The sequence below is a fragment of the Pipistrellus kuhlii genome, unplaced genomic scaffold (assembly GCF_014108245.1).
Source record: "Pipistrellus kuhlii isolate mPipKuh1 unplaced genomic scaffold, mPipKuh1.p scaffold_m20_p_15, whole genome shotgun sequence".
In the NCBI taxonomy this organism is placed as follows: Eukaryota; Metazoa; Chordata; class Mammalia; order Chiroptera; family Vespertilionidae; genus Pipistrellus; species Pipistrellus kuhlii.
Window position 1 is genome coordinate 40,736,675 of NW_023425460.1, and position 26,990 is coordinate 40,763,664.

Genomic DNA, 26,990 nt, shown 5'->3' on the forward strand with positions numbered 1-26,990 from the left:
AGACTATAATTGCCCAATAGTTTGGAAGTTGTTGTCACAGGGTTTCGAACTTTGAGTTCTCTGCTGGGGACACCAAGAAATCAAAAGGGAACACGTAAAAGGGCAGGAGTAACATGACCTCTTAGGTCGTCTGTCTAGATGAAGTATAGTACCCTGCAGAGTAAGGTTACCAGAATAGAAACCTATTTGTTCCTAAGTGAGCTGGGCCAACTCTGCCCTTTCTGATAAAAATTTGTTGATGATACTAGAGGGTTCTTTCTCTCTCCCCCATTCCCCCCCTCAAAGGAAAATGTTGAAGGTGCACCAAGTCTTGTTTTGGTTACTCCTCACCCGAGGATATTTTTCCATTGATCTTCAGTGAGAGTGGAAGGGAGGGAGAAGGAGTGGAGAGAAAGAAACATTCATGTGAGAGACACACATAACTGGTTCCCTCCCACATGCGCCCTGACCAGGGTCAGAGATCAACCCTGCAACTGAGATACGTGTCCTTCGCCGGAAATCGGAAATCGAACCCATGACCCTTTGGTCCCCAGGCCAGTGCTCCAACCACTGAATAAAACCGGCCAGAGCCACCAAATCTTTCCTAACACACGTTGGAAATACTTGTAGGTTTGAGGAAGGGCTGTCATTTTGGTCTTAAAACCTCTGGAGTAAATGTCAAAGCTAAAATGTAAAACATTTTTGACTTTGTGGACTTAAAATAGATCGTGTCTTGTTCACGTAGTTATTTTGCTGAAAAATACGCCCTGCCTATTCTAGGCTTAAAGAAAAGATGTACATGTGCCTGCCGCTGAGAGTGGGAACAGTTGTAATCTGAGTATGGGTTGACTTTGGTACATGTTGCAGTAGTGGTGACGTGTCACTAATTATATAGCAGCGTTTTATTGTTCTGGTGTCAAAGTCCAGGGTACAAAGATGCCCGGTGACTGATAAGGGACTTTTACTGATACTTGAGTAATAGAATATTGTGTGTTTTCACTGAACACTGTTAGCTTTTGAATTCATATGCAGTTACTAGTTTCAGGGGAAGGGAACAAAATAATCCTGTAGTTTAATAATAATGTTGGTAAACGTGTGTCCTCTTTCTTAAGAAATCATTTTCACCTTCTTGGATTTGACTCATTTTGCTTCTCTTTGCTATCTGGCAAATGGGAGCAAGTAGAAGCTAACCCCTTATTTGTATGTTGCGTTTGCATGATTGGTAGACAAATACAGAATTGTACTTGTGGGGAACTTGAATGCCACTTTCTTAACTGTGGTCTTTGTGTGTGTGTTTGTGCAGCTAGCACCCTCGCTTCCTTTACAAGAAGATTTCGTTTACCACTGGAAGGCAATCACCCATTACTACATCGAGACTTCGGGTAAGAAACCATGCTACTGCTGATTACACAGAAAAATGTGTGGAATACGAAAATATGTTTCAGACTCGGCTTCAGTTATTTTATATTTAAAATACACACATTTGAAATACTTGTAGGTTTGGGGAAGGGCTATAATTTTGGTCTTAAAACCTCTGAAGTAAATTTGTAAGCAATTTACTTTTAATTGCTCTTTTAGATTTGTTTAAAACACACACACACACACACACACACACACACACACACACCTAGTGAGCACCTACTCTGGGTAGGCATTTTCCCAGGCACTGGAGGATAGAACCATCAAAAAGACAAAATCCATAACCAAATTAATATACTGATTGGGGGGAAAGCAAACAACAAATAGATATCTCCAGTGTGTCCGATGGAAGGTGTTCAGGGGCACGTGGAGCAGGCTGAGGAAGCAGAGTGTGTGCTGGGGCTGGAAGGTGGCCATTGTAGGTCAGAGAAAGCCCCATGGCCCCATGCCTGGTCTGAGCTGAAGTCTGAGGGAGAGAGGAAGCTAGTAGGAGCTGAGGGGTGGGGTAGGGGGGACCAAGGAGGAGAAGTTGCCGGAAGAGGAGGAGTGCACGGGCCCTGAGGCTGGAACAGGCGGCCTGTGCTTGCATGGAGGACAATTCCTGGAACTATGAGTTAGCCAGTGTGGCCAGAGGGAAGGAGGAGAAAGTTGGTAGGATATGACATCACAGCTGGAGGGCAGGGGTTCACACAGGACTTTGTAAGCCACCCCAAGGGCTTTGGCTTCTACTTAGGTGGGCAGCCATTGGAGCGTTTTGAGCAGAGGTGACTGGGTCCCTTTGGCTCCTGTGAAAATTTAGATCTAAGGGCTGCAGAGGTCAGTGGCCCCCAGGGGTAGAACAATTAGGGAACTATCGCAGTGGTTTGAGAGGTGATGGTGGAAGGTGATAAGAAGTGATGGTATTCTGGGTATGTTTTAAAGAATTGGATATTGGGCATGAGAGAATAAAAGGCGAGCATGTCTCCAGAGCTTTGGTTTAGGTAGTTAAACTGGAAAAATAGAGAATGAGGAGACTGCAGGAAGAGCAGGTTTGAAAGAGAATTTTCAACATATTTAGTTGGAGATGCTCATGATCTATAATATAGATCTATATAGTTGGATGTGTCAAGCAGACAACTGGAAATAGGCATTCAGGGTAGAGATCTAACTAAACTTAGAGGGATATGAAACTGAGAGCCCTGAGACCAGATGAGCTTATTATCTAGGGAGTAAGGATAGATAGAAGAGAGAAGATGTTCAGGAACTGAGTCCTTGGCCTCGATTTCTAGGGATTAGGAGGATGAGAACAAGAAACCAAGAGGTTGTGCTGCTGCGGGGAGGGTTGGTGTAAAGGGGAGCTGAGAAATGGAGCAGCAGCTGGAGGGAGGTGTAGTGTCAGAGGAGGCAAGGATGCTTTAGGGTGGAAAGTGTGCAAATGATAATTTAATGGAATGATCTAGTAGAGAGGGAAAGGTGAGTATAGTAGTCCGATGAGATCATTTCTGAGCAATGTAGGCAAGGGGAGGGGGGTGGAGGGAGGGAACTAGTGCCTAGTGCCCAAGCAGAGGCTTAGCACTAAATAGGTTGTGGACAGTTTCTCCATAAAAATAAGGTAGAGAGCAGAACATCTGGGTGTAAGTGCAGGAAGCGGGTAGATGTCGTGTGGGGAGTCTTCAGAAGTCACCTTCTGGTTTCCATTTTTTTCTCAATGAATATGCAGAGTGAATGTGGGGAACGGGAACAGTTAGGTCAAGGCCAGGCAAACTTTTCCTGGAAAGGGCCAGATGGAGGCCATTTGGTCTCTTTGTAACTACTCAGTTCTGTTGTTGTAATGCAAACCAGCTATTGTAACGTGTGAGAGAGTAAACATTCCCTTGTTCTAATACAACTTTATTCATCAAAATAGATGGCAAGGCTGGATCTGCCCTGTGGGTAGTGTGGCAACTTCTGAAGCAGGGAGCACAGTAGCATTGCTCCAGGGCACTGGGCTCCCTTGAGGAATGATAGGTAAACACTAGTGAATATACAGACTGGGCACATGTCATTTCACTGAAAGGAAACATGAAAAAATGATAGGGTTATGGGAGATGTGCCTTAAAACAAAAAAACATCTTTATATTTGTGCAATGAATAAAAATCAGACTATACACAGGGTGAAGCAAAAGTAGGTTTACCATTGTGAGTCTATGAAATACCATATTTTTCGGACCATAAGACGCACTGGACCATAAGACGCACCAGTTTTTAGAGAAGGGAAATGAAGAAAAAAAGATTCTGAAACAAATAGTGTCCTAAAATATTTTATGTGCATTAAAACCCAACATCACAGTCATAAACACATGTAATCAACCCTGTAAAGTAAACAGCAGCATTTAGAACCATTTTAGAGCCGGGCAATCACACAGAGACCACACAGAGCCGGGCAAGTAAAAAAAACTTTTTTTTTAAAGTATATGTGTAGGCTATATTTGGACCATAAGACGCAGGGACTTTTCCCCCCCACTTCTGGGGGGAAAAAAGTGCGTCTTATGGTCCGAAAATTATTCTTGTATCATTTGCTATTTCATTTTTCATACGAACAACTGTATACCTACTTTTGCCTCTATATATTCTATAAGTTAATTTTCATGCATAATAATGTAGAAATAAGAGCCATTTGGAGGAAAATGGGAACAGATCAGGAAAAATGCATATAAACATAAAAATTTTGTATGCACTTGTAATTAAAAAAATTTTTTTCCCCATTAGCCAGGTAGATGGTCTGAATTTTAAGTATCTTTATATAGAAACAGGTTGGCCTTAACATTAAGCTTAATAACCTAGAACATATAGGGAGGATAGGTTCTGTTTTGATTGCCACTGAATGACTTCTTAGCATTGGGAAGTCAGACCCACATGCCCCTAATTCATCTCTGTCTATGAAAGCACGAGGAGACTAAAGGCCTTCTTCTTATTAACAGACAGAAGTTCCCAAAGTCCAAGAAACAGAAACATCAGTGATGAGAAAGAATCATCGATAGGCTGCCTCCTGTTTATCCCCTACTGAGGATCGAGCCCGTAACTTGGGCATGACCAGGAATTGAACCTTGACCTCCTGGTTTATGAGTGAACGCTCAACCATTGGACCACATTGGCTGGGCTGATTCAGTTTTCTAATAAGAGGGCAAAAGCGCCTAGCCTGCGTGGCTTAGTTGGTTGGAGAGCTATCTCATATACCAAAAGGTTGTGGGTTTGATTCCCAGTCAGGGCATGTGCCCAGAATTTGGTTCCATCCTCAGCCAATTGATGTTTCCCTTTCACATCAGTGTTTCTCTCTCTTTCTAAAAATCAATTTTTAAAAAATGGTAAAAGCATCATCTACATTCTGGCAAAGATAATTATACTGTGAGTATAAATCTCATTTAAGTGTGTATTGTAGTTCAGATTTTTCTGTTTGAATAGGGATAGGGAAATATAGAGAGTATTTTAGTGTAAAATTGCAGTTTAAAAATATGCAGTTTGATATTCAGTAAATTATTTAGTTTAAACACCCAGTTTAAAAATGTTGGGTTGTTTGACGAACGTTTTTTTATCGTTTAGATGACAAAGCCCCAGTGACAGATACAAATATTCCCTCTCATCTGGAACAGATGTTAGATATATTGGTACAAGAAGAAAAGGAACGAGAATCTGGAGAGACGGGGCCATGTATGGAATACTTGCTTCACCACAAGATCCTGGAAACATTATATACCTTAGGGAAAGCTGACGTAAGTTTCTAACCCACATCATGTCCTTAGGCACGAAATACATGTATTCTCGTCTTAGAAATAAAGAAGCTGCCAAGTACTAAATTTAATTATAGAGGCATGCAGTAAGCATGGCAGGACTTAAGTCATTGTTGTACAAAAATGAAAACCGTGCATCCTATATGAACACGACTTTCCATAGAGATAGCAAAACTCCCAAATGCTCTAGACAACACTTGGTAGTTAGGCAGCCTGGAATCCCAGTGCAAACGTTCATGAAAATAAACTCAAGTACATTTGCTCAGAAACAAAGGAAGTGAGAAGGAACCCAGTGAAAGCTGGGGTACAAATATTAGGAATTATATAAAAACAGAAATAGGAATTCTGTTTCATAATCCTGAAAGAGACTGTCACTGATTATTCTGACATTAACTCTCCTAGTAAGTGGAGACCGTTCAAGTTTTTAGGCCTAATGAGTCTTGCGAAATCTTTATGAAGCTAGTATTCTATAAATAATATTCTGTGCTCCAAAACTTTCAAATAACTTATAAAGGTAGTGAGGGGAGGGGAAGAACTTGGGGCTCAGGTTAGGAGGCCTGGCTTTGTCACTAATATATTGCAGCCTTCCCTTCAGCAAATCTTGCTGGTTAATCTTCCTCTTCTGTTAAAACAAGGAAGTGATATCAAACAGCCTCAACTCAAAAAATCTATGTTTCTGTTCTGTCAATGTCTAAGTTGAATAAATATTAATTGATTTTTGAGTAAAATTTTTTGAGTAAATTTTAGTAGTTGTACTACTAAATATATTTTGATATAGGAAATTATAACTAGTAGTGGTTTATCGGAATAATGTAAGGTATTTGCTATCTTAAAAAATATTGTGCTTAACATAATTTACATTATTTCTGGATAGCATGTCTGTGATGATGCTTTAGAAATGCTACACATTCTGTGACTGTATTTTAATTTTGAGGCAGTATAAGCAGGTTAATTATAGAACACATCACATTAATTCATACTGTCTTAATTCACAATGTGAGTAATCATGTTTACCTACTTTTAAGCAAATATTTAAAACAACTGTGGTTCTTTTCTAAATATTAATTGCCTATAATAATAATTTAAATAACTTTGCGACTAATTTAAAACTGTGTTGTTGGCCTAGATCACAGAAGTGTATACCCTAAATCCTTTTATTTACATATATGTGTTAGGCTTTATTTACTCCTGCACTTATATGATGGTCAGTTATTGATTACCTGCCATTAGCGTAAGTAACATCATTCTGGCTTTACTTTGCCAAAGAGATAAGTATTGTATAATCATCATTTCATGTAACCTTAGCATTTAGGATAAAAACAGGCCGACGTCACCCAAACCACGCTCGGGTCTCAACAGCGTACTGTCACCATGGTGTCTATAATTACATCAGCCTCTGGTCCCATCTGCTATGTTCTGGTCCCAGATGTCATTTTATTTCCAGGATACCAGGCATTAATAATTGAGCATTTTATCCTGGCTAATTGCACTGACTTGAGGTTGGAATGTGTTCGAATGCATTGTCTCTCCTATACTGTAAGCATCTGAGTAAGCGTGTTTGTATTCTCTGTCCCTTTCCTTCCCTCCTGTGCTCAGTGTCCTCCAGGAATGAAGCAGCAGGTGCTGGGCTTCTACACCAAACTCCTGGGCAGAATCAAGCAGCCGCTGCTTCCGCACATCAACGTGCACAGGCCCGTGCAGGTGTGTGTCCCCGCCACACACAGTGATTTGGTTTGGTTGCTTTGGGTATAGAAATAATTGTGTGTAATTTCCTAAGAGTCCAAATAATACAGGAAGTTATCCTAAAAATTACAGGCAAATTAGCAAGTACTTGGGCTTTCTGTATGACATGGTATTAAATCTACTGTATGACATGGTATTAAATCTACTTCATGTCTTTATTATATTTCTATGACATCTCAAGGAATTTTTTATCTACCTCATTCATTTTTGGGGGGGGATAATGCATTTGAAAAATGTATTACTAGTAAACTTGTTTTGATGTCGGTGATTGTAAATAGTGTCCTTTCTGAATAATGCAGGCTGTTTGCATTATTTGAAAACTTTAAATATCCACAAGGTGTATGGATGCTTATGTACATACTTGTGAAAAATAAGCTAACTTTAAACATTTTAAAAAAACATTCTTGACAGAAATTAATTCGACTCTGTGGTGAAGTCCTTGCAACACCGACGGAAAATGAAGAAATTCAGTTTCTCTGTATTGTGTGTGCAAAGCTGAAGGAAGATCCCTATTTGGTTAATTTTTTTCTGGAGGTACAGTATCATCACTCTACAAAGCATGCCTGTGTTAGCGCTTTTCTATGCATTTGACTTTCTCATGTGGGTCAGTCAGCTTCTGAGGACCAGGGCTCTGTCTGTTCACCTTTGGGTGCCCACGGCTTCTCTGTCTAGTGCCCGGCACAATGCATGAGGTCTGTTTAATTAACACAGGTTGAATGAAGGAATCTTTAGAGAAATACAGCTTTATTACCTGTAAGTATAGACAGTCACAAAAGTACTTTGCGACTACTAAAAGGTCCCCTGAAATCTAACCAATATTCAATTTATACCATCTAACATATGCATCTACTGTGGGTTAAACACCTATGGTAAATGAGCTAGAAACTGCCTTTGCTTAAAGGAGTTTATAGGCTGGCGGTGAAGGTAAGACTAATATTCAGATACAGTAATGGTCAAATAGTCATCACTAACAGTGGTCACTGCTTATGGTCAGTGAGACATTTTGAAGAGCAAGCATGTCAAACTCGTGGCCCTCGGGCCGCATGCGGCCCACAATGAATATTTTTGCAGCCCAGCCAATATAACGATGTGTAAGAAACATCTTAATAAAAAATTTTAACTTAATTTTTACAATATCCTATTATACATAATTATTAATAACGAACTACAATGTTCACTAATGACTGATTACTATGTGTTGCATTCATTTCTCTTATGTGCCTTACACGCACCGTTTCTCTCCTATAGTACCAGCAGCGAATATTTTAGCAGCTGATTGCCTCATCATTATCTTGTACTTTCTTGTTTGGTGTGCGCAACAGGAAATATTTAGCTTTCGGAGAACAAGAAAATTAGGCTTATGTGAGTTATGCTTATGTTCAAGAAAAGATTAATTTTTTTAAAAAAATATATTTTATTGATTTTGTACAGAGAGGAAGGGAGAGAGATAGAGAGCTAGAAACATCGATGAGAGAGAGTCATCGATCAGCTGCCTCTTGCACACCCCCTACTGGAGATATGCCCGCAACCAAGGTACATGCCCTTGACCGGAATCGAACCCGGGTCCCTTCAGTCCCCAAGCCGACACTCTATCCATTGAGCCAAACTGGTCTCGGCTAATTTTTATTAAAATGTTCTGTTATTTTATGTTAACGATGACTCATTTATTCTGGCCCTTTGTATTCAGCATGTCTCTATCAAAATAAACCGACGTTTCTATGAAAATTGAAGCTTTTTGTTTTTTGCGGCCCACATACTTAAACTTTGTTTGTTTGGCCTATTAGCCTTTGAGTTTGACATGCTTGTTGTAGAGAGTGTAAAGCATATCTGAAATGCCTCTGCAAGGTTTAAAATACCTAAAACGCATTTTATTCAAGTCTGAGCATGTTCATTTATCAAAACACTTCTATCTGTTGCTCTGCTGGCTAGACACAATGTTAATGATAGTAAAATCCATTCAGGCGTGACACCTGTTTTAGACGGCTTTTGATGTGACACTCACAGCATCTCTCCTCCCTTTCAGAATAAGTCCAAATCGTTGGCTTCCAAAGGAGCCGCCAGTGTCGCTGCAGAAGACACGTTGAAAGGCCCAGATTCCTTGTCCACAGACACGGGACAGCCCTGCCGGCCGGAGCAGATGCCTGGCGCGGCCGGGCCGGAGCACACCGAGTTGGACGAGGAGCCCCCTCCGCAGACGGACGACCTGTCCGCCAGCCTGGACAACCTCAGCGTGGCTTCCCTGCCGGAGGCCACAGTCGTCCGCCCCAGCCAGGATTACAACCTCGTGAATTCTTTGTTAAATCTTACCAGAAGCCCTGTGAGTTGTCATTATCCCTATAACATTCCCTCCTAATGTGATCACAGTTATATGCACTTAAAATAGGAAGGAAAAAAAAAATCTTAGAGTAAAGCATTAAATCCTTTAAAGTTAAATTTTTTTTCACACTGCTCGTCGGATATCTAACTTGGGAGTTGAAAAGAGTGTGTTTTCCCTGCAGGACGGCCGGATAGCCGTGAAGGCCTGCGAGGGCCTCATGTTGTTAGCGAGTTTGCCGGAGCCCAAGGCCGCCAAGTGCCTCACGCAGAGCACCTGCCTGTGCGAACTCCTGACCGACAGATTGGCCGCCCTGTACAGGGCCCTGCCTCCGACGGTGGACCCCTTAGACATTGAAACTGTGGAAGCAATCAACTGGGGGTAAGAACCACCACTTGTGTTTCCATAAAAGCGACTTCCCACCCAAACTGATTTGGCTCAGTGGATAGAGCTTCCGCCTGCGGACTGAAGGGTCCCAGGTTCAGTTCCGGTCAAGGGCATGTACCTCGGTTGCGGGCACATCCCCAGTAGGAAGTGTGCAAGAGGCAGCTGAGAGTTTCTCTCTCATCCATGTTTCTAACTCTCTATCCATTCCCTTCCTCTCTGTAAAAAAATCAATAAAATATATTTAAAAACAAAAACATAAAAGCGACTTCTCACATCTATACTTTCAAACCCATTTCCATTGGGCAATAATAGGAATCTTTCATTTTGAAAAAATGTAACATTGCTGTGAGCATTAAATGGGATTATTTTGTGAGGCTTGTTTTGAATTGGTTATTAATTAGTGGAAATAAATGGTATGGGAATAGTCCCGCTGTTAGAGGGAAGCTACTTTGTCTCTGTCCGTTACAGTGATCAATCAAGACCTTAATTACATTCATTAAGATCAATAACTTTATCTGTTTTTAACAGATCCTAAAAATAAGGTAATCTTTTTTATGAGTAAATTCCGCAGGCCCTGGGGCAGTCTTGTGTGGTTCATGGCCTCCTTATGTAGGATCTCTCCTCCTACCTCCTTCTCTCACCTCTTCTACACATCTTTTAGGGCTCCTCTTTGACTATCACAGGAAACTATGATTATTGTGGAACATTTATAAGTTATTAAAAAGTATAAAGCAGCATAAATAAAATCACTCATAATCCCACCATCTAAAGGCAGGATATTTTTTTAAAATATATTTTTATTGACTTCAGAGAGGAAGGGCGACCTCCTGGTTCATGAGTCAATGCTCAACCACTGAGCCACGTCGGCTGGGCAAACAGGGTAATATTTTGACATAATAACCTGTTACTGTTTTTCTGTATATTTTTTACCCTTCTTGGTTTTTACTTGTTTTTTTTCCACTCTGTATTCTGCCGACATCTGCCAGTCAGACCCACTTGTTAACTCCTCTGTCTTGCATGTTGAGGCAGGAAGAGGAGCAGGCCAGTCATTTCCTTATGCAGATCCTCCATCACCTTCCTTCTTCTTTCTCCCAGCGCCGAAGTTCTCCCACTCTTCATTCCTGTTACTTGGTCAAGTTCATGGCAGAAGTCTGAGGGGCTGATAATGGTTTTTCTCCTGCAGCTCCATTCTGCTTTAGTCCCTCTCTTCCCAACATAATGAGTGAAAATTGGTTACAACTTTTATTTAGAAGGTTTCCTCTAATCTTTGGTTTTCTTTTATAAAACCCTCATCCGGTAGTCATGCGGCCTTGCCTGTGTAAACACGTCATCCTGTGTAAGTTCACTCACTGCCTTCATGTTTCCCTATGCCCTGAGCCGCACTAATGCTTTTTGATGACTTCGCATTTCTTCTGTGCCCCGCAGCTTGGACTCATATAGTCATAAAGAAGATGCGTCAGCATTTCCGGGAAAACGAGCCTTAATTTCATTTCTTTCCTGGTTTGATTATTGTGATCAACTCATAAAGGAAGCACAAAAGGTTGGCATGTTTCTGCTGTTTACTGATCCTTTAAAAATGTAACTGTCGATTAAGTGAAATTCGAATTCTCAGTTAATATCCCCAAATACGTTTTAATTGTCCTAGGATAACACAGTTAGTAAATAAAAGAACAAGAGAAGTGCATCTGTATAAGAGAATAAATTACAATCCCAGTTCTGCCTGTATATTTCTTTACGTATTGAACAGCCCTTCATAAGATAGCATTGGTCTCCCTTCCTTTCTCCTTGTTGGAAGATGTTACTACCATGAGGGGATTAGGATAATATTTTTATCCTGCTTGTCCAAAATTTAGATACAATGTAAAGAACTTAATAACTAGCATCAAACTGAGGCAAGTTTATTTTCCACATTAATTCGGACAGGGTGGAGACTGATTTATTGATGTTACAAATTAATCTCTCTTCGATATTGATGCTTGTACTATATTCTAGACTACTGCTGTTGCTCTTGCCAAAGCCATTCACGAAAGATTTTTTATTGGTGTTATGGAACCTCAGTTAATGCAAACGTGAGTGGTCTCTTTACTTAAAAAATAAAACTGCTGTGTTCATGTTGTTTCTGCCCGCTAATTCCCTGTTTGTTATGCCAGTTCTGAGATGGGTATCCTGACATCAACTGCTTTGCTTCATCGCATTGTTCGGCAAGTCACCTCCAACGTATTGCTTCAAGAAATGGTGTTTTTTATCCTTGGGGAACAGAGGGAGCCAGAAACTCTGGCAGAAATGAACAGGCATCCTTTAAGACACAGGTTAATTGAACATTGTGATCACATATCTGATGAGGTGAGCTGTGCAAGGGATTATACTTAGCGTCTCTGAAATACTGACTTTAATATACTTGTGACGTGTTGAATACAGCCTCTTTGTTTAATGTGGCTTTAAAAATTGGCACCTAGACTTATAAGATGGCAAGAAGACTTTATTGAAAGACATTTTTCAGTTAGCTTTATCGTTTTTTGGTTTCAGATAAGCATAATGACTCTAAGGATGTTTGAACATCTTTTACAAAAACCCAATGAGCACATTCTTTACAACTTGGTCCTAAGAAATCTTGAAGAAAGAAATTATACAGAATATAAACCTGTGTGTCCAGAAGATAAAGATGTGGTAGAGAACGGACAGATAGCAGGAGCAGTGTAAGTTCCTAGCCAGCTCTGTTTTTCTGTATATTTTTTGTTACAGTAAGGCTGATTAAGAACATATATATAGCAGTTCATGTACAATTATAATTTTTCTCTTTCCTCTTATTTCCCTTATTCATAAAAAAAACCTCTAACAATTTTGCAAGTTTCAAAAAAATAAATCTTAGATATCTTAATATTACTGTCCCTTTAAATTATAAGTGGCATTACCCATTAAATCTAACACAACCACTATCTTTTTGAGTTTGATGTTAGTATAAAATGTCAAGTCCTCTATAAAATATCAATACAGTATTTCTTAATTTTTTAAACAAAATTATATAAGAATAAAATTATTTCTAAGAGCACAGCAGAGAATCTTTTGGTTTAGAAAATATAATAAAATGTTTTCTTATGCGTCATTAAATTAAACTTAGAGATCTGGAAGAAGATCCATTATTTACTGACATTTCACCAGATAACACTTTGTCAAACCAAGAGTGGCTTAGTTCTTCGCCTCCTGCTACTCCAGACCACCCCAAAAATGATGGGAAGACTGAAGTCCATAAAATTGTGAATAGGTGAGTTGCTATATACATTTAACTTGCATCTCTCTCTCTTTTTTTCTCTAAATATATTCTTCTTGATTTCAGAGAGGAAGAGAGAGAGATAGATACATCAACGATGAGAAAGAATCATTAATCGGCTGCCTCCTGCACACCCCCTAATAGGGATTGAGTCCCACCTCAGGCTGGTGCCCTGACATGACCTCGTGTTTTCTAGGTCCATTGCTCAACCACTGACCTACACACAGCAGAGCAGCTGGTTATTTCTTTTACTTGTTTTTATAACAAATAATAGCTCTGCCCTTAGATTATTACAGAGATACAGTATGTACTCAGTCTTCCCCGGTTTAATCTAAAGATTAGGTGAGCCTTTTGTCATGTGCAGGTAGCCGGTGTGAGTCTCAGGGCTACTATCAATAGCAAAAGAGAAATAAACACACGTGACCTTGGTAAAGATGACCTTCTAAGGACCCTGCTTTTTGTATGTAAATAATTTTAAGTAATTCCCAAGTGCAACAACATTGAGAATCTCCAGGTTCACAAACTACTTATTAGATATTTATTCCTAAGCATAAGGTCATTTCTTTTTTTAGTCTGTGGTTTTCCTTTTTTTTTTTTAAGTGCCCTTTCTGTGGCAATTTCCTGCATTTTCTTTCTTTGCAGTGCTATTACTGATGCTCCTGATTCTGTCAGATGACTAGAGAAAAATGCATGTCGCTTGAAATATGAAATCAGGATGCATACAAATCTTAAATTCACTTACTTGAAGGCCAGTTTCCCGAGATTAACAATAGCATGGCAATCTGTCAGTGTGCTGTAATGTAAAAAAAAAAAAAAAAAAAAAAAAAAAGTCATATTAGGCTTACTTCTCCTTTAAGAGGAATGAGAAAATTTTGAATAAAAGCTTTAATGAAAATGTATTTAATCAGTAAATTTTACTTTTCAAGTCTCCACTTGCATTAATACTTGTTTAAACTGATGCTGTCGGTAGGTATTTTAATTCCTGTAAAGATGTTGTGGGAGTATGATATTATTGATTATAACTTTTTTCATTGAAGTTTTCTCTGTCTGGTGCCGGATGAAGCAAAGTCATCCTACCATGTTGAGGGCACTGGCTATGACACCTACCTCCGAGACGCTCATAGGCAGGTGAGTCCAGTAACTGGCTTTTTGAAATGAAATCGAATGAGAATGCACTCGCACAACTTGTCCCATCGCCCAGACATTTCTCCAGAGGTGGCCCTTTCTCTGCCAGCCTGCCCTTCCCTCTTACTGCTAGAGCTTCCTGCAGGTGGCCTCACCTTGCATTTCACCGTCTCAAGATTTCTTTAATGCCCCCTCTTTCTCTTTCCCTCTCTTTCCTTCTCTTCCCCTCTCCCCCTTTCTTTCCTTCTTTCCTTTCTTCCCGTACTTGATGTTATATCTGCCCTACATCCTATCCCCCTTACCACCCCCCGCTAATCCAAAGGTGACCTTTAAATGATTCTACCTGCCACGGCCACCCTTCCTTCCATTCCACAGGCTCATTCTCCTTCTTTCCTCTCCACCATGGTCCTCACGCACAGTGATCATTGACGCTGTCCTGTCACACCCTCACCCAGGCCCCTGCCCCCCCTTCCATTCCCTCCCTCCTCCCCCAAGCATGTGGATTTTGAGATTCCTATTTGAGGAAACCATTTCTATTGTATTTCCTCTCAGTTTGTTTTGGATTAACGATCTAAATGCTCTCTCCTCAGTTCCGGGACTACTGTGCCATCTGCTTACGATGGGAGTGGCCCGGGTCTCCAAAAGCCTTGGAAAAGTGCAATTTGGAAGCCACTTTCTTTGAAGGCCATTTTTTGAAAGTTTTATTTGACAGAATGGGAAGGATTCTTGATCAGGTAATAAAACCACCTGGGTAAAACAGACATTCTGACCCTGCTGTGTGTTTGTTTTTCTGAATATCACATGGCATAAATGTTTAGGAAGTATCATATGCACTCTGACTAAGGTGGCGAGAACTAGTTGAGTTACAGGTGTTTCTGCTTTAGACGAGCAAGTAGAGGAGAGAGGAGTAAAATGGTCGGTTTTCCTCTCTTGAAAGACAAAATGGAAAAGTGCGCACTCCGGGATGGACACGATGAATAACGTCAAATGTGTTTTTGTTTCTCCCCCCTCCCTAGCCCTACGATGTGAATTTACAGGTGACTTCGGTGTTGTCTAGACTGTCTCTCTTCCCTCACCCGCACATACACGAATACCTTTTGGATCCCTATGTGAACCTTGCTTCCGGCTGCCGATCTCTCTTCTCGGTCATTGTCAGGGTGAGTGATCAGTTTTGCTATATGTTCTATAGTAGGGGTGTCGAACTCAATCAGAGAAGGGGCCAAAATCTAAAATCCAGCCTAAATCGCGGGCCGAATGGTTTACTGAACAGTCATAAACTGTCATTGTGATGGAAACGCAGCGGAGTGCAGTGATGACAGCGTGGTGCGGGCCACATTGCAAGGCCTGGCGGGACGGAGTTGGCCCGCGGGCCTTGTGTTTGACACATGTGTTCTATAGGATTAATAAACCTGTCCAATTAACAACGTAACGTCATTGCATGAAATCAGTGTCACATAGAGGAAAAATATATCTACTGTTTGGAAGTAGTTATTTCACTATAAAACATGAAGAAAAAAAGAAAAATTAATTTTTAAAAATGATATGTATATAGCATCTCTATTTTAAGGAATAGATAAGAGTCCTCTGTCAAAGATGGTTATGCAAAGAACGAAAGGCGACATTCCTCATTTAGTGTAAGGAATTGGGGTATGTTTTTTATCCTGAAAAACCCCTATGCAGCCGGTTTTAGGAACCGAGTTCCTTTTGTCTCTGTGCAGGTTGTCGGAGACCTCATGGTTAGAATCCAGCGTATTCAAGACTTCACTCCCAAGCTGCTACTAGTCCGAAAGCGATTGCTTGGTTTGGAACCGGAAGGCCCTATGTAAGTCAGTGTTTCACTTTTTAAAAAAAATAAAAATTCCACCCAAACTGACCGCCTGCTGCTATCCTGATTGACGTGTTGCCCGCTCGTCCCTCGTCCCTCGCAGGGTGGACCACATCACCTTGCTGGAGGGCGTGATCGTGCTGGAAGAGTTTTGCAAGGAGCTGGCAGCCGTCGCCTTTGTGAAGTACCACGCCTCCTCCACCCCGTAAAGACCCCTCCCAAGCAGCGAAGCCAGCAGAACTGCTGCGCACATTTCATCACAGAAGGCGCCGTCCCACCTCACCGCCCCATGAAGAGGGAGATGGGCCCTCTGCAATGAAGTGTTGCTCTGCACCGGACAGAAGCATTTCAAACCCATCGAGAGGGCACCTGCAGCACCGCGTTGTATCTTAGCGTCTCCGTTGCTTTTTCATAAAGGCTCGCCCACAGACGTGCACATCTCTGAGTCTGGGACACAATCAGAGGAACTTCAGGAAATGAGCATCTCTAACGCCTGTGTGAAAAGCTGCGGAAGACCTGATGTTTCTGTTATTTTAATATCCTTTTCGGTAGTAAGGCATTTTGACATTCTCTGGGACTCAGATGCTTATATTCTTTTGGATTAATCAGTAGCAAAAACAACAACAACGAATTTTTATAACTTTTTAAGGTAAGAATTCTTATCAAACAAAACATGAAAAACTGTAAATGAGGAAAAAAACAAAACAAAACACAATTCAGGGACCATCAAATGAGTTGAGTTAATAATAGGAGCTAAAACTGTATAGAGAACCATGAACTTCCTTCAGCTTTTCTAAGAATAACAATTTAATATGATAATAAAATTCTTGATTAATATAATATATATATTTTTAAAGAAATGTTCTTTTACTCTTGTGCACGTTGCCATGGAGGTGGTTTAATGTTCATGTATGGGTCCCAGCTTACTTAGACCGTGTCATTTTGGCAACCATACTGAGTTTGCGTTCACCAGTGGTAGGTAGTGCTTGCTAAAGTAGTATTTTTTTTAAAGTTAATTTACACCTATTAGGTTGAGAACTTTTTTTTTTTTCTATCCCTCTTTGAAAATTGTTTCATAAAATCACTTTATCATTTGATTTCCTTACTGCAATGCATGGTCGTGTCTCGGTAGGGAACTGACTGATAACTCCTAGAATCAAAATTCCAGCGGCCTCCCTAATGTTTACATTTATTTCTTTATTTTGTTCAGTCTTTCGTTTTAAATTATTTGAGGGAGAGAGTTGAAAACCAAACAGACAGACCAGTCTGTCCTGTTTCCGTGGGAAAGAATGTGGGTAAACTGGGTATGTGTGTGAGTGGATATGGACGTAGGAACCGGGGGTAGCGTGGCAGGGCTGTGCAGGTGCCACGTGCTGGGAGTTAATTTACAAAATGATAAATTAACTGCTGATCCACTCTCTGGTCCTCTTGTAAGGGACGCTTACCCCTCAGAGATATTGCTTCTAGGCGTCCTTCTGTAGTTGAAATGTTAAGCGGCAGCACTTCCTTGTCTTTCTGTTTACTGGTATTTGGGGAGCAGATGATCACATTTCCGGCTTCCGAGGCCCTCTCGCTGCTGGCCCTTCTGAGAAGTTGTTTTCTGTAGCGTGTTTGCGTTTTCACGGTGTGTGGCGTATGCACAGAAGTACGTTTTGCGCCTACCCCTGATTTTGCCGCGTTCGTTTTTCTGATTTATTTTATAGTTAGTTTTTGCTATTTATTGTGAACAAAATATCAAAAGAGGTTGAATATTCTTGGCTCTAGAATGCTTACCACCGACAAAACAACAACCAAGAGGCTGAACTTCTAATTCCATGTGAATCTTTGTTAGCTCCTTCTATGGTGTTTATTAAGCAGAACAGTGGAAAAACACAAGTGGGAGGTAGTTACTTTGTGCGTGCTTTTCTTTAAGTGATTTTTCATGATGGGAAAACATTAAGTTTGCTGTACTTATTCATTGGGCCATGCAAGGAACTCAGCAACGTCTTCAGTTTTAGGGGTAGTTGCAGCCTGCTTTGATGTAGGTGTATTTAAAGCAAGGCATTACGAGATATTAGATGTTTCCTCATGTGTTCATAGCGTTCAGTGGGTGTAAGAGCAAAGACATGATCTCTCAGACCAAATGCTCTTTTATCTTGGATTTCACAATGGGACCCTGTAGCTAATGCATGAAACCCAGTTCTGAAAAGCTTTAACTCTTATATTTTTTATATATATGTATGCTGCTTCTTAAAACATTCTTCTAAATTACTGTAATGACTTTGATTTGTAGTCAACTAAAGCTTGAAGTATATTTTGTTTCTCTTCTCAGTTCTTTCTTTCTCTCCTTCCCACTCTCTCTCTGGCTCTTCCTTCATCTCTCCCTCTCTTTCTCTTTTATTCATCTTTAGTAGGGATCTAGAGCCAGCACAACTTCTCACAGTGAGTTGGATCTGTTAGCGAAACATTGTACTACATTGCTAGTCTTTTTGTACTGTCATTCAGAAGCTGAATCTTTCTATTACTTGGGTACTTGCAAAATAGTGACCGAAATGTACTGTGTTGGTAGAAAGTACCATCTTAACAATGGATTGCCCTAAGCAAGTTCCAAACCAAATTTTAGCTTTGCTTCACATTGATATAAATAGCTATGCCCATTTTTAAAAAATCTTTCTCTCTAACAGTATAGTCTTTGTGGTTATTTTTAGTAATGAGCCAACGTTTCTTTACTTGCTAGAACTCAGATTTGTCTTTAGCCGATAATCATTGTAGTACTCACATTATAACTGTGTAATGTTCTCGTAAGATATCTGTCTGTGCAATATGGAAGCTATGAGTGGATTCATAGCTTTTTTGGTTTAATTGTACATCATTGTGTGTGTACATGTGTACATATATGTGTGTGTATATATATATATATATAAGGACCAAAATCCTTAGCTTGCTTACACTGTTGCTAGTGTAAAGATTGTTACACTTAATTTTACAGGGCACAAATTATGGGAATTACCTTCATAGTCCATGGTAATATACTTCCATAAATTATTGCATCGATATACAATTACCAATTTAATTATCAAGTTCATAGGTATCGACAGAAGTTACAGTGAAGTGCTCAAACCACAAATTATGTGGTAATTATATTTTGGGTTGTTTAATTAATCAAAATATGCATGTCATTGTGACACTTAATGTGTTAAAACACGATAGATAATCATATATCTGGGCCCTGTAAAATAGTGTCACTGTAATACTCTGTTTGCCTCCGGCCTTGTTTACATTAAACAAAGGACATTTGGTAAATTTTCCTATTGAGCATTTGTGTAGGTTACTGACAGTGTTACCACGGCCTGAAACGCTTGGGCCATCTATGAAGAAACTTCAGATGGTGATTGTGTACCTACTATCTCTTTAAAGGAAGTTGTGGTCAAGTCCAACTTTTTGTGCTAACAATGCATGCAGGACTAAGAGGGATGATCTAAAAAAATAAATCATGTAATTTAAACAAAATGTCTTGTATTCTTATAGACTTCTAATTGGAAACATGTTCATTCACCGGTAAGTTGAAAACAATAATTCCTAACACACAAAAGGGTACGGCACACAATGATCAATGGGTCACTATAGCATCGACCTCAGAGAGAGAACGAGAAAGAATACATTAATATTTGTGGAGGGGAATGTGCAGTTTGAAAGATCCCCCTCGATGAGCCTCAAAAATGTGTCCCCTACACTTGGAATAACTATAAAGGCAGTGCTTATTAAAATACATTTCACTTTCAAAATTGAGCTATCAGCAATGAAAGCATGTATCTATTTCTTCAAGACACCCTGTACATTATCCACCCCACCCCTTAGGAATCACTTCCTTAAAGGAAGGAATGTTTGTAAAAGTCTTCAGAAGACAATTCATTGGAAGCATTATTTCTCAGATATTTATAACACGTATAAAAACTTTTAAACTGACATTTAAAATAACTAGACTCTAGGCTTATCCCACTCAGGTATTTTCCAAAGTCTCTAAATGGGGAAACTGAAAGAAATGTAAATCGTAGCATTATCAGAAAGAAAAATCTAGTTATCAACCCCATCTACCGTGATTCTTTTCAGCCAATATTATGCAGAATAGTTTTGGAAGGAGGTAAAGAGGATAACAGGTTCTAAAGGGGCAGGGAGGTGAGGTTAGGCTTTGAAGAGTTGAAATTACCCTCCAAGCCTTGAGCTACATCAAAGGAAACTGCGTTTTAGGAATATGTAATCAGATCCCCAGTCCAAACACCTGCTTCAGACTGCAATCAGTGAAGAATGTGGCAGCATATAGCCTGCCAAACTGGTTATCTCAAAGGAATTTAAAGAATTAATGTTAAATTGTTAGGGTTGACATTTTGTTAGAGTGAAAACCATGCTGCTTCCTCAAAAAAAAATAAGCAAACACACTTCATGACAGTTGGATAGCTGACAGATCCATGAAAGAAATGGGATAGTTTCTAGTCGGTCTTAAGCCAGTTAGGAAAGTTGTGGCCTATGGGTCTAGCTCGCGGGAGACTGGTTAACTGTTGCTATGGCTCACTCTCCACACTAAGGAGCTCCAGCTTGGCCTATTCCATGCACACTCATGACTCATGGATGACGGTTATATATGCACTGGAGATTTTTGTGTTATCGTAACATTCTAAAAGAATATCATAAATATGACACTTCTATGTCACTCCAAAACAAAATGAAACAATAGTTTGGTTCATTCAACAAACATTTTTTGAGAACTTCATGGGAACCAGATTTTTAAGGTGCTGGATAACAATGGGAAGCAATTCTGCCCCTGAGAATTCAGTGTTGGGTCAAGGATCAATGTGCATTTGCAAGTCTATTACAACACACACACTGGCGAACGCTGTGTGAGAAACAGGACCCAGGTGTATGAGAGCGCAGAGGAGCAAAGAGTGTTGCAGATCATCCAAAGGGAAAATCCAAAGCTCAAGTCTTGACTGATTCTTCCCTGTGAATTTAGAAATGCCAGATATCCTAAGAAGTCATAACCATAAACTCAGCTCAGCAAGAAGTGGGGGGCTATTCTGTACTCTAGTATGTTCACCACGATCCACTGCTTCGCCTTCATTCTGAGGTTGGTATACAGCACCAGCCCAAACGAGCGTGCTTTGGGGCTCATATTTTCTCAGTGGATGAATAGTAATTACTGTACTGATTTAAATGATCTCTTTCTTGAATTATTATAGAGAGAAGGCCAAAAAAAAAAAAAAAAAAAAAAGTCAATTCGAAAATTAAAACCAAAAGGTTTAAGTAGGCTTTAAAAAATGACCTGAACATTAGGAGTAAGATTTGGTTTAGAAAAAAACATTAGTAGAACCAAACCTCCCTTCTTGCTTTAACTCAGTGCTCCCCTGACCACACGCTCTATTGTCGCCTGGGTTGGGGTACCAGGTGGCTGCATATCCAACTGAGAGAGAACCAGGGGATGGACAGGGTCGACGACAACAGGAGCTGTGAATCCAGAGCCACTGCTGGATAGGGGAAGAGATGGAATGTGTAGAACTCCATCCATTCCTGGAATGTAAGCCTGGGGTCAGGCTAGGGGTCACACCTGCCAGGGAGCAAGATGAAGAGACCTGACCTCTGTTTCCCTTCCTTACCTCCAGTCTTCTTGGGGTAGCCTCCAGGGGTTACCTGGTTTCCCAAGAGTGAGCCTGAGGACAGGAAATCCGGTTTTATATATCAACCCTACTCGTCCCTGTCCCTCTAATTAGACTAGTCAAGGAACCAACAGAACTTCTCTTTTCTTTAAGAAAAATGGGGGTGGGTTATTAAGGTAATATTTCTCTTGACTGAGTAACCAAAGCCTGAAATAGGAGCAGGACCCAGGAGGACTATCAGCAACTCCAGGACTGCCATGGACCACTTCGCTCTCATCCAAGGAGGGGAGGGTGAGGAGAGAAGGAAGACTTCCTCTGAGTTTTGTAGCTTTAGTTTTCTAACACTACCCATGTTGTACGCATTCAGTTGCATGGTGATCGTTTCAGTAATTCTTAACAAAACGTTTCATCCCAATGATACCCTAAAGCCGTGGTCGGCAAACTGCGGCTCTCGAGCCACATACAGCTCTTTGGCCCCTTGAGTGTGGCTCTTCCACAAAATACCACGGCCTGGGCAAGTCTATTTTGAAGAAGTGGCATTAGAACAAGTCTAAGTTTAAAAAATGTGGCTCTCAAAAGAAATTTTAATCGTTGCACTGTTGATATTTGGCTCTGTTGACTAATGAGTTTGACGACCACTGTCCTCAGGGCTTCAGGGTTATCCAAGCAAGGCAAGAAGAATACATCCTGGGCCTAACAGACCATCCTTTTTCAAAATGCATTTCTTAGGTTCAGAACCAGAATCAGAACTGCAAGCTTGAAGAGCTAGATGTGGTTCTGAGAAAAAAAAAAAAAAAAAAAAAGAGCAGGTGACTTGCCCAGCCCATGAGACTAGGGGAAGACAAAACCGAAACATCGCCACGCCTGTCACTGCCGCGGGCCTGTAATTTATGAGGAAGGAATCGTAAAATCAATTTCACCGTAATGCAGAAAGATGAGACGGCACCCAGATTCACTACAGGCTGGCGAAAGCTATATTTCAAAGCCCCGAAGATGAGATTCATTTATGTAATAACACAAGAAATGCATTTCTCCCGCTCACAAGGAGAAGAGCATGGAAGGTTTTAATTGATTAAGTTTCCCAAGAGGACCATGTACGGAAGATTTCCACAGGAAAACAAATTAGCCATTCCTTAAACATTATTCTCCTCTGTTTGAAATACGCCCTCCTTCTCAAAGCTCTTTATCCAGTTGCTCTCATCAAAAGTGTAGCAAGTCACAGAGCATTTTATGGTTCTAGGATCTCAGCGGCTGCTTTGATGACTTGAGCGTCCTGCGATCTTTATATCCATCCTGTTTTGGACTTGATTTAAAAAACAGGCCATCTTTTTCTTAAGTCGCATTGGTGTTGGCCTCCAACAGAAATGAAAGTGGAGAATCGAACATCTCCTTTTAGGATATTGCCCCGATAGTGCAGGTGCCTTGGTCTCCTTGACATAAACGGGTTCCATTTTATTTTACGAGGACCCACATTTTCCTTAAAATGATTCAATGTGCTCTAGTTTCACACTAAACATACTGTTGGCAAGAGCCCACGACGCATTGGATTTGGGGTTCAAAACCACGTCCTGAAAATAATAAAGGTTGTCAATGCAAACGAGCCCAGCCGTGCCTGGGTGTTTTTCTTTGGAATTTGACATTGAAATGGAAGTAATTTTGCACCATTTGTAATGGTTGGAGTCTTTTCATGGGTAGCATATCATTGATATTCATGGAGTTCTGAGTATGTCAAAGAAAAAGCTGGTATCTATCTTGCCAAGTAGTGTTGCTCATTATCATTTTTACCGTTTTCAGTCAAAAGAAAAAGACGAGGGATGCATAATTAATTTGACATAGATGATTCTGGCCTGATCATTTCGGTACCAACACTATTTTAAGGCCATTAGGAAAGTTCTTTTTTTAAAAATTTAAAAATATATATTTTATTAATTTTTTACAGAGAGGTTAGAAACATCGATGAGAGAGAAACATCAATCACCTGCCTCCTGCACACCTCCTACTGGGGATGTGCCCGCAACCAAGGCACATGCCCTTGACTGGAACTGGAATCGAACCTGGGACCTTTCAGTCCACAGGCCAATGCTCTCTCCACTGAGCAAAACCGGCTTTGACAGGAGAGTTCTTTGTCTTCAATATACAGCTTGCCGAGGCTCTAGCCGCTGATACAAGACTATTGTATTCTGGCCCTTCCTTCAGTGAACTGTGATCAATCACCCTACTAATACCATTAACGCTTAGAGCAGAAATTCTCACTGTCAGCCTTTTTGGATTAAGAAAGATGTTGGTTAGACACAAATGCTGAGCTTTTCTACTGGTTCTTGGGTTATTTTTGGAAAGACCTGGCAAGTCTCTCAGACCCTGCACTCTATTTTTTATGTGTAAACTCTTCCGAAATCCTCATCACCGTGGCAGCTAAGCCCTGCCTCTGAAAAGGATTTCTTTAAAGTCCTTTTACAGAAACAGTTGAGCTGTCCTCAATACCTCTGTTCCTCAGACCACTGACAGCAAGAGGTTTAAAGGCAAGGCTTTCCTGGCACGGCTTTGCCAAATGAGCCTCCTTGGAGTGAAAATCACTCTCTAGCGAGGCACATAAAACGTTATCCTTGGATGTTCTGTTCGTCAAGGCCAAGGTCTGAGGTTCAAAATGGCTTGTACTGTCGCAGGGTGATAGCATCCATGATGCTCAACCAATATTTGCTAAAACCCTGGCCAGCGATGGAAAGAAGAGATTCCAAGAACGGGCCAGTCCTGGAGAGGTTTGATTTAGAAGAGGAGGGGATAGAGCAAGTTCCGTAGTAAGCCATGGCCCTCCAGTGCCAAACCCATGCTTGTGCATCCCGCTTTCTCATACTGGGCTGATTTCCCCGGGTTTTGAAATAAGGGTCTTTGCAGGGGAAGGGGAAGCAGGAAGGATGAATTCTTTTCATCTGCTCGGTGTTCCTGACATAGCAGCTCAGCAATGGGTTCTCAGCAGTTGGTTTCAGCCTGGTATTCCTTAAGTGTTCCCGGAACCAGTCTCATCAGGACTCTGAGAGGGAGCGGCCACAGCCTGGCAGGGCCCCCTCTCAGAGGCCTGAGCCCCACTTTCTAGGGCACTTTCTCCAAGCTTCTGGGTCTGTAACCCCAGCTCTTTCTTGTTCTCTCAACCCCAGTGGGAACTGCTTCCTGGGTCATTATTTCTGGGTGACCTCAGGGTATCACCCTTCTCCCTCATTCAGCCCTCCAACGCTGGTGCAACCAATACTCACATACTAATTCTCTATGATACAGTTCCTATTGTCCTGTTTGGACCCATGTCAATGGCCTCATTTTTCGCTACTGACTAGAAACACGAATCAGAAAGGATAGATGCACCCCTATGTTCATAGCAGCACAATTCGCCATAGCTAAGATTTGGAAACAGCCTAAGTGCCCATCAGCAGATGAGTGGATTAAAAAACTGTGGTACATCTACACAATAGAATACTACGCTGCAGTAAAAAAAGAAGGAGTTCTTACCATTTGCAACAACATGGATGGAGATGGAGAGCATTATGGTAAGTGAAATAAGCCAGGCAGAGAAAGATAAATATCACATGATATCACTCATTTGTGGAATATAATGAACAACATAAACTGATGAATAAAAATAGATTCAGAGACAGAGAAACATCAATCAGAACATCAAACCTCAGGGAAGACAGGGGATAGTGGGGTCACAGGGAGAGATCAACCAAAGGACTTATATGCATGCATATAAGCCTAATCAATGGACACAGACAACAGGGGTGCGGGGGCATGGATGGAAGGTGGGGGCTAATGGGGGAATAAGGACACATATGTAATATCTTAATCAATAAAGAAAGTTAAAAAATAATAATAGTAATAGAAATAAAAGGAAAAGGAAAGGAGGGGGAGCATGTGGAGAGCCACCATAGAACTTTTCAAGGATGATGGTGCTCCTCTCATTAATATACTTTTTTAATACCTTAGTGAAGAGATTGTCATCTGGACCCATCAGGAGATATGCTTGGATGTTCACGCCCCATATAAGTCCACATTCCCATCTGCCTAAGTCTTTGAATTTCTTTCTGCATTATACCAGGAGGTTCTGGCATCTCAACTCGTTGAATGAGGCTGCCATGGTCTATACATTTCATTAAATTAACCAAGAATCCTGTTACAGCTGCTTCTAGTCTGATGAGCAAACACATTCAATCTGGACTCAGAGACATATGCCCCAACACGCCTGGACTGATTTAATGTCATGTTTTATCTCCCTGTGCCTCCATTCCCACCATAAAATGACTCCCCACCTTTTTCCATCCTGTCCTTTTTGGAAGCAACTCACTATGTGTAGCCCACACTTAATAAGTGAAGTTATATTCTGTCTTCTTGAGGGTGGAGTATCTACATAAATTAGAGGGGCAGAATGAAGAAAAGAAAGAAGGGAAGAGAGAGGAAGGGAGGGAGAGAGGGAGGGAGGGAGGGAAGGAGGGAGGGTAGGAGGGAGGAAGGAAGGGAAGGAAGGAAAGGAGGGAGGGAGGGAATGAGGGAGGAAGGAAAGAAGGAAAGGGAGGAAGGAAGGAAAGATCTGCAAGGAAGATTTGTATCTCCCCCTTATTTATTCACTTATTTATTTATGGAACTCTGTGTCACTTCTTTCTTGGCACTGTCAGATGTCTGGGCTCACCTTGTGTTGCTCCTGCTCCAGACTAGGAAACAGCACTTTCTTCAGGGAGCAACAGGGCCATTAGAACATTGAGTGCTACTGAAACCAGTTTGGCTCAGTGGTAGAGCGTCTGTCTGCTGACTGAAAGGTCCCAGGTTCGATTCCGGTCAAGGACATGTACATTGGTTGCGGGCACATCCCCAGTAGGGTGTGTGCAAGAGGCAGCTGGTCGATGTTTCTCTCTCATCGACGTTTCTGGACTCGCACTGACTGGGCATGCAGCTTTGGGTTCAAACAGACTAAGAGAGGCTGTGAGATGGTATTCTTAAAGCCCTTCCCACCTGAGAATTGTTCAGACAGGTTGGCACATAGACATACTAGGATAACTCCTCAGGATGAGTGACAGAGCGGGAAGAGTAGCAGAACATATTCAGAGACCAGAGTGTCTATATTTACAGAAGGAATATCTCCACAGTCACCGATATCATTAGCTCAAACATGGCCACAGTCACCAAAATTCTTAACTCAAATGTAAGATTTCAATATTAGGCTTTTGATGTTATTTCCAAAGAGATCATATACTGACACGATTGAAAGAACTTTTTATTTTTATTTTATTTTTTTAATATTTTATTGATTTTTGTACAGAGAGGAAGGGAGAGAGATAGAGAGCTAGAAACATCTATGAGAGAGAGTCATCGATCAGCTGCCTCTTGCACACCCCCTACCGGGGATATGCCCGCAACCAAGGTACATGCCCTTGACCGGAATCGAACCCGGGACCCTTCAGTCCCCAAGCCGACGCTCTATCCATTGAGCCAAACCGGTCTCGGCTGAAAGAACTTTTTAAAATACAGCTTTACACCGCCAGCCCATGACCTATAATGGATGAACTATGAATTATAA

At 41.0% G+C, this 26,990-nt stretch overlaps 1 protein-coding gene across 2 annotated transcripts in view; it reads left to right on the forward strand.

The window, feature by feature from the left end:
* FHIP2A (FHF complex subunit HOOK interacting protein 2A) overlaps positions 1-19,290 on the forward strand; it is a 24,529-nt gene extending 5,239 nt beyond the window's left edge. The window contains exons 2-18 of one of the 2 annotated variants that reach the window (XR_006741727.1): positions 1,283-1,361; positions 4,957-5,126; positions 6,741-6,845; positions 7,299-7,421; positions 8,911-9,204; positions 9,386-9,582; positions 11,014-11,128; positions 11,581-11,657; positions 11,739-11,931; positions 12,115-12,284; positions 12,707-12,850; positions 13,894-13,984; positions 14,572-14,715; positions 14,998-15,138; positions 15,700-15,803; positions 15,910-16,455; positions 19,113-19,290. Coding sequence is in view for 1 of the 2 variants with exons in the window: in XM_036439159.2 (XP_036295052.1) it covers positions 1,283-1,361; positions 4,957-5,126; positions 6,741-6,845; positions 7,299-7,421; positions 8,911-9,204; positions 9,386-9,582; positions 11,014-11,128; positions 11,581-11,657; positions 11,739-11,931; positions 12,115-12,284; positions 12,707-12,850; positions 13,894-13,984; positions 14,572-14,715; positions 14,998-15,138; positions 15,700-15,803; positions 15,910-16,015 (2,253 nt within the window). In the remaining variant the exon portion in view is untranslated. Of the gene's footprint in view, positions 1-1,282; positions 1,362-4,956; positions 5,127-6,740; positions 6,846-7,298; positions 7,422-8,910; positions 9,205-9,385; positions 9,583-11,013; positions 11,129-11,580; positions 11,658-11,738; positions 11,932-12,114; positions 12,285-12,706; positions 12,851-13,893; positions 13,985-14,571; positions 14,716-14,997; positions 15,139-15,699; positions 15,804-15,909 lie in introns of both variants that reach the window. The other variant, XM_036439159.2, reaches the window with a different exon arrangement.
* Positions 19,291-26,990: the final 7,700 nt, after the last annotated feature.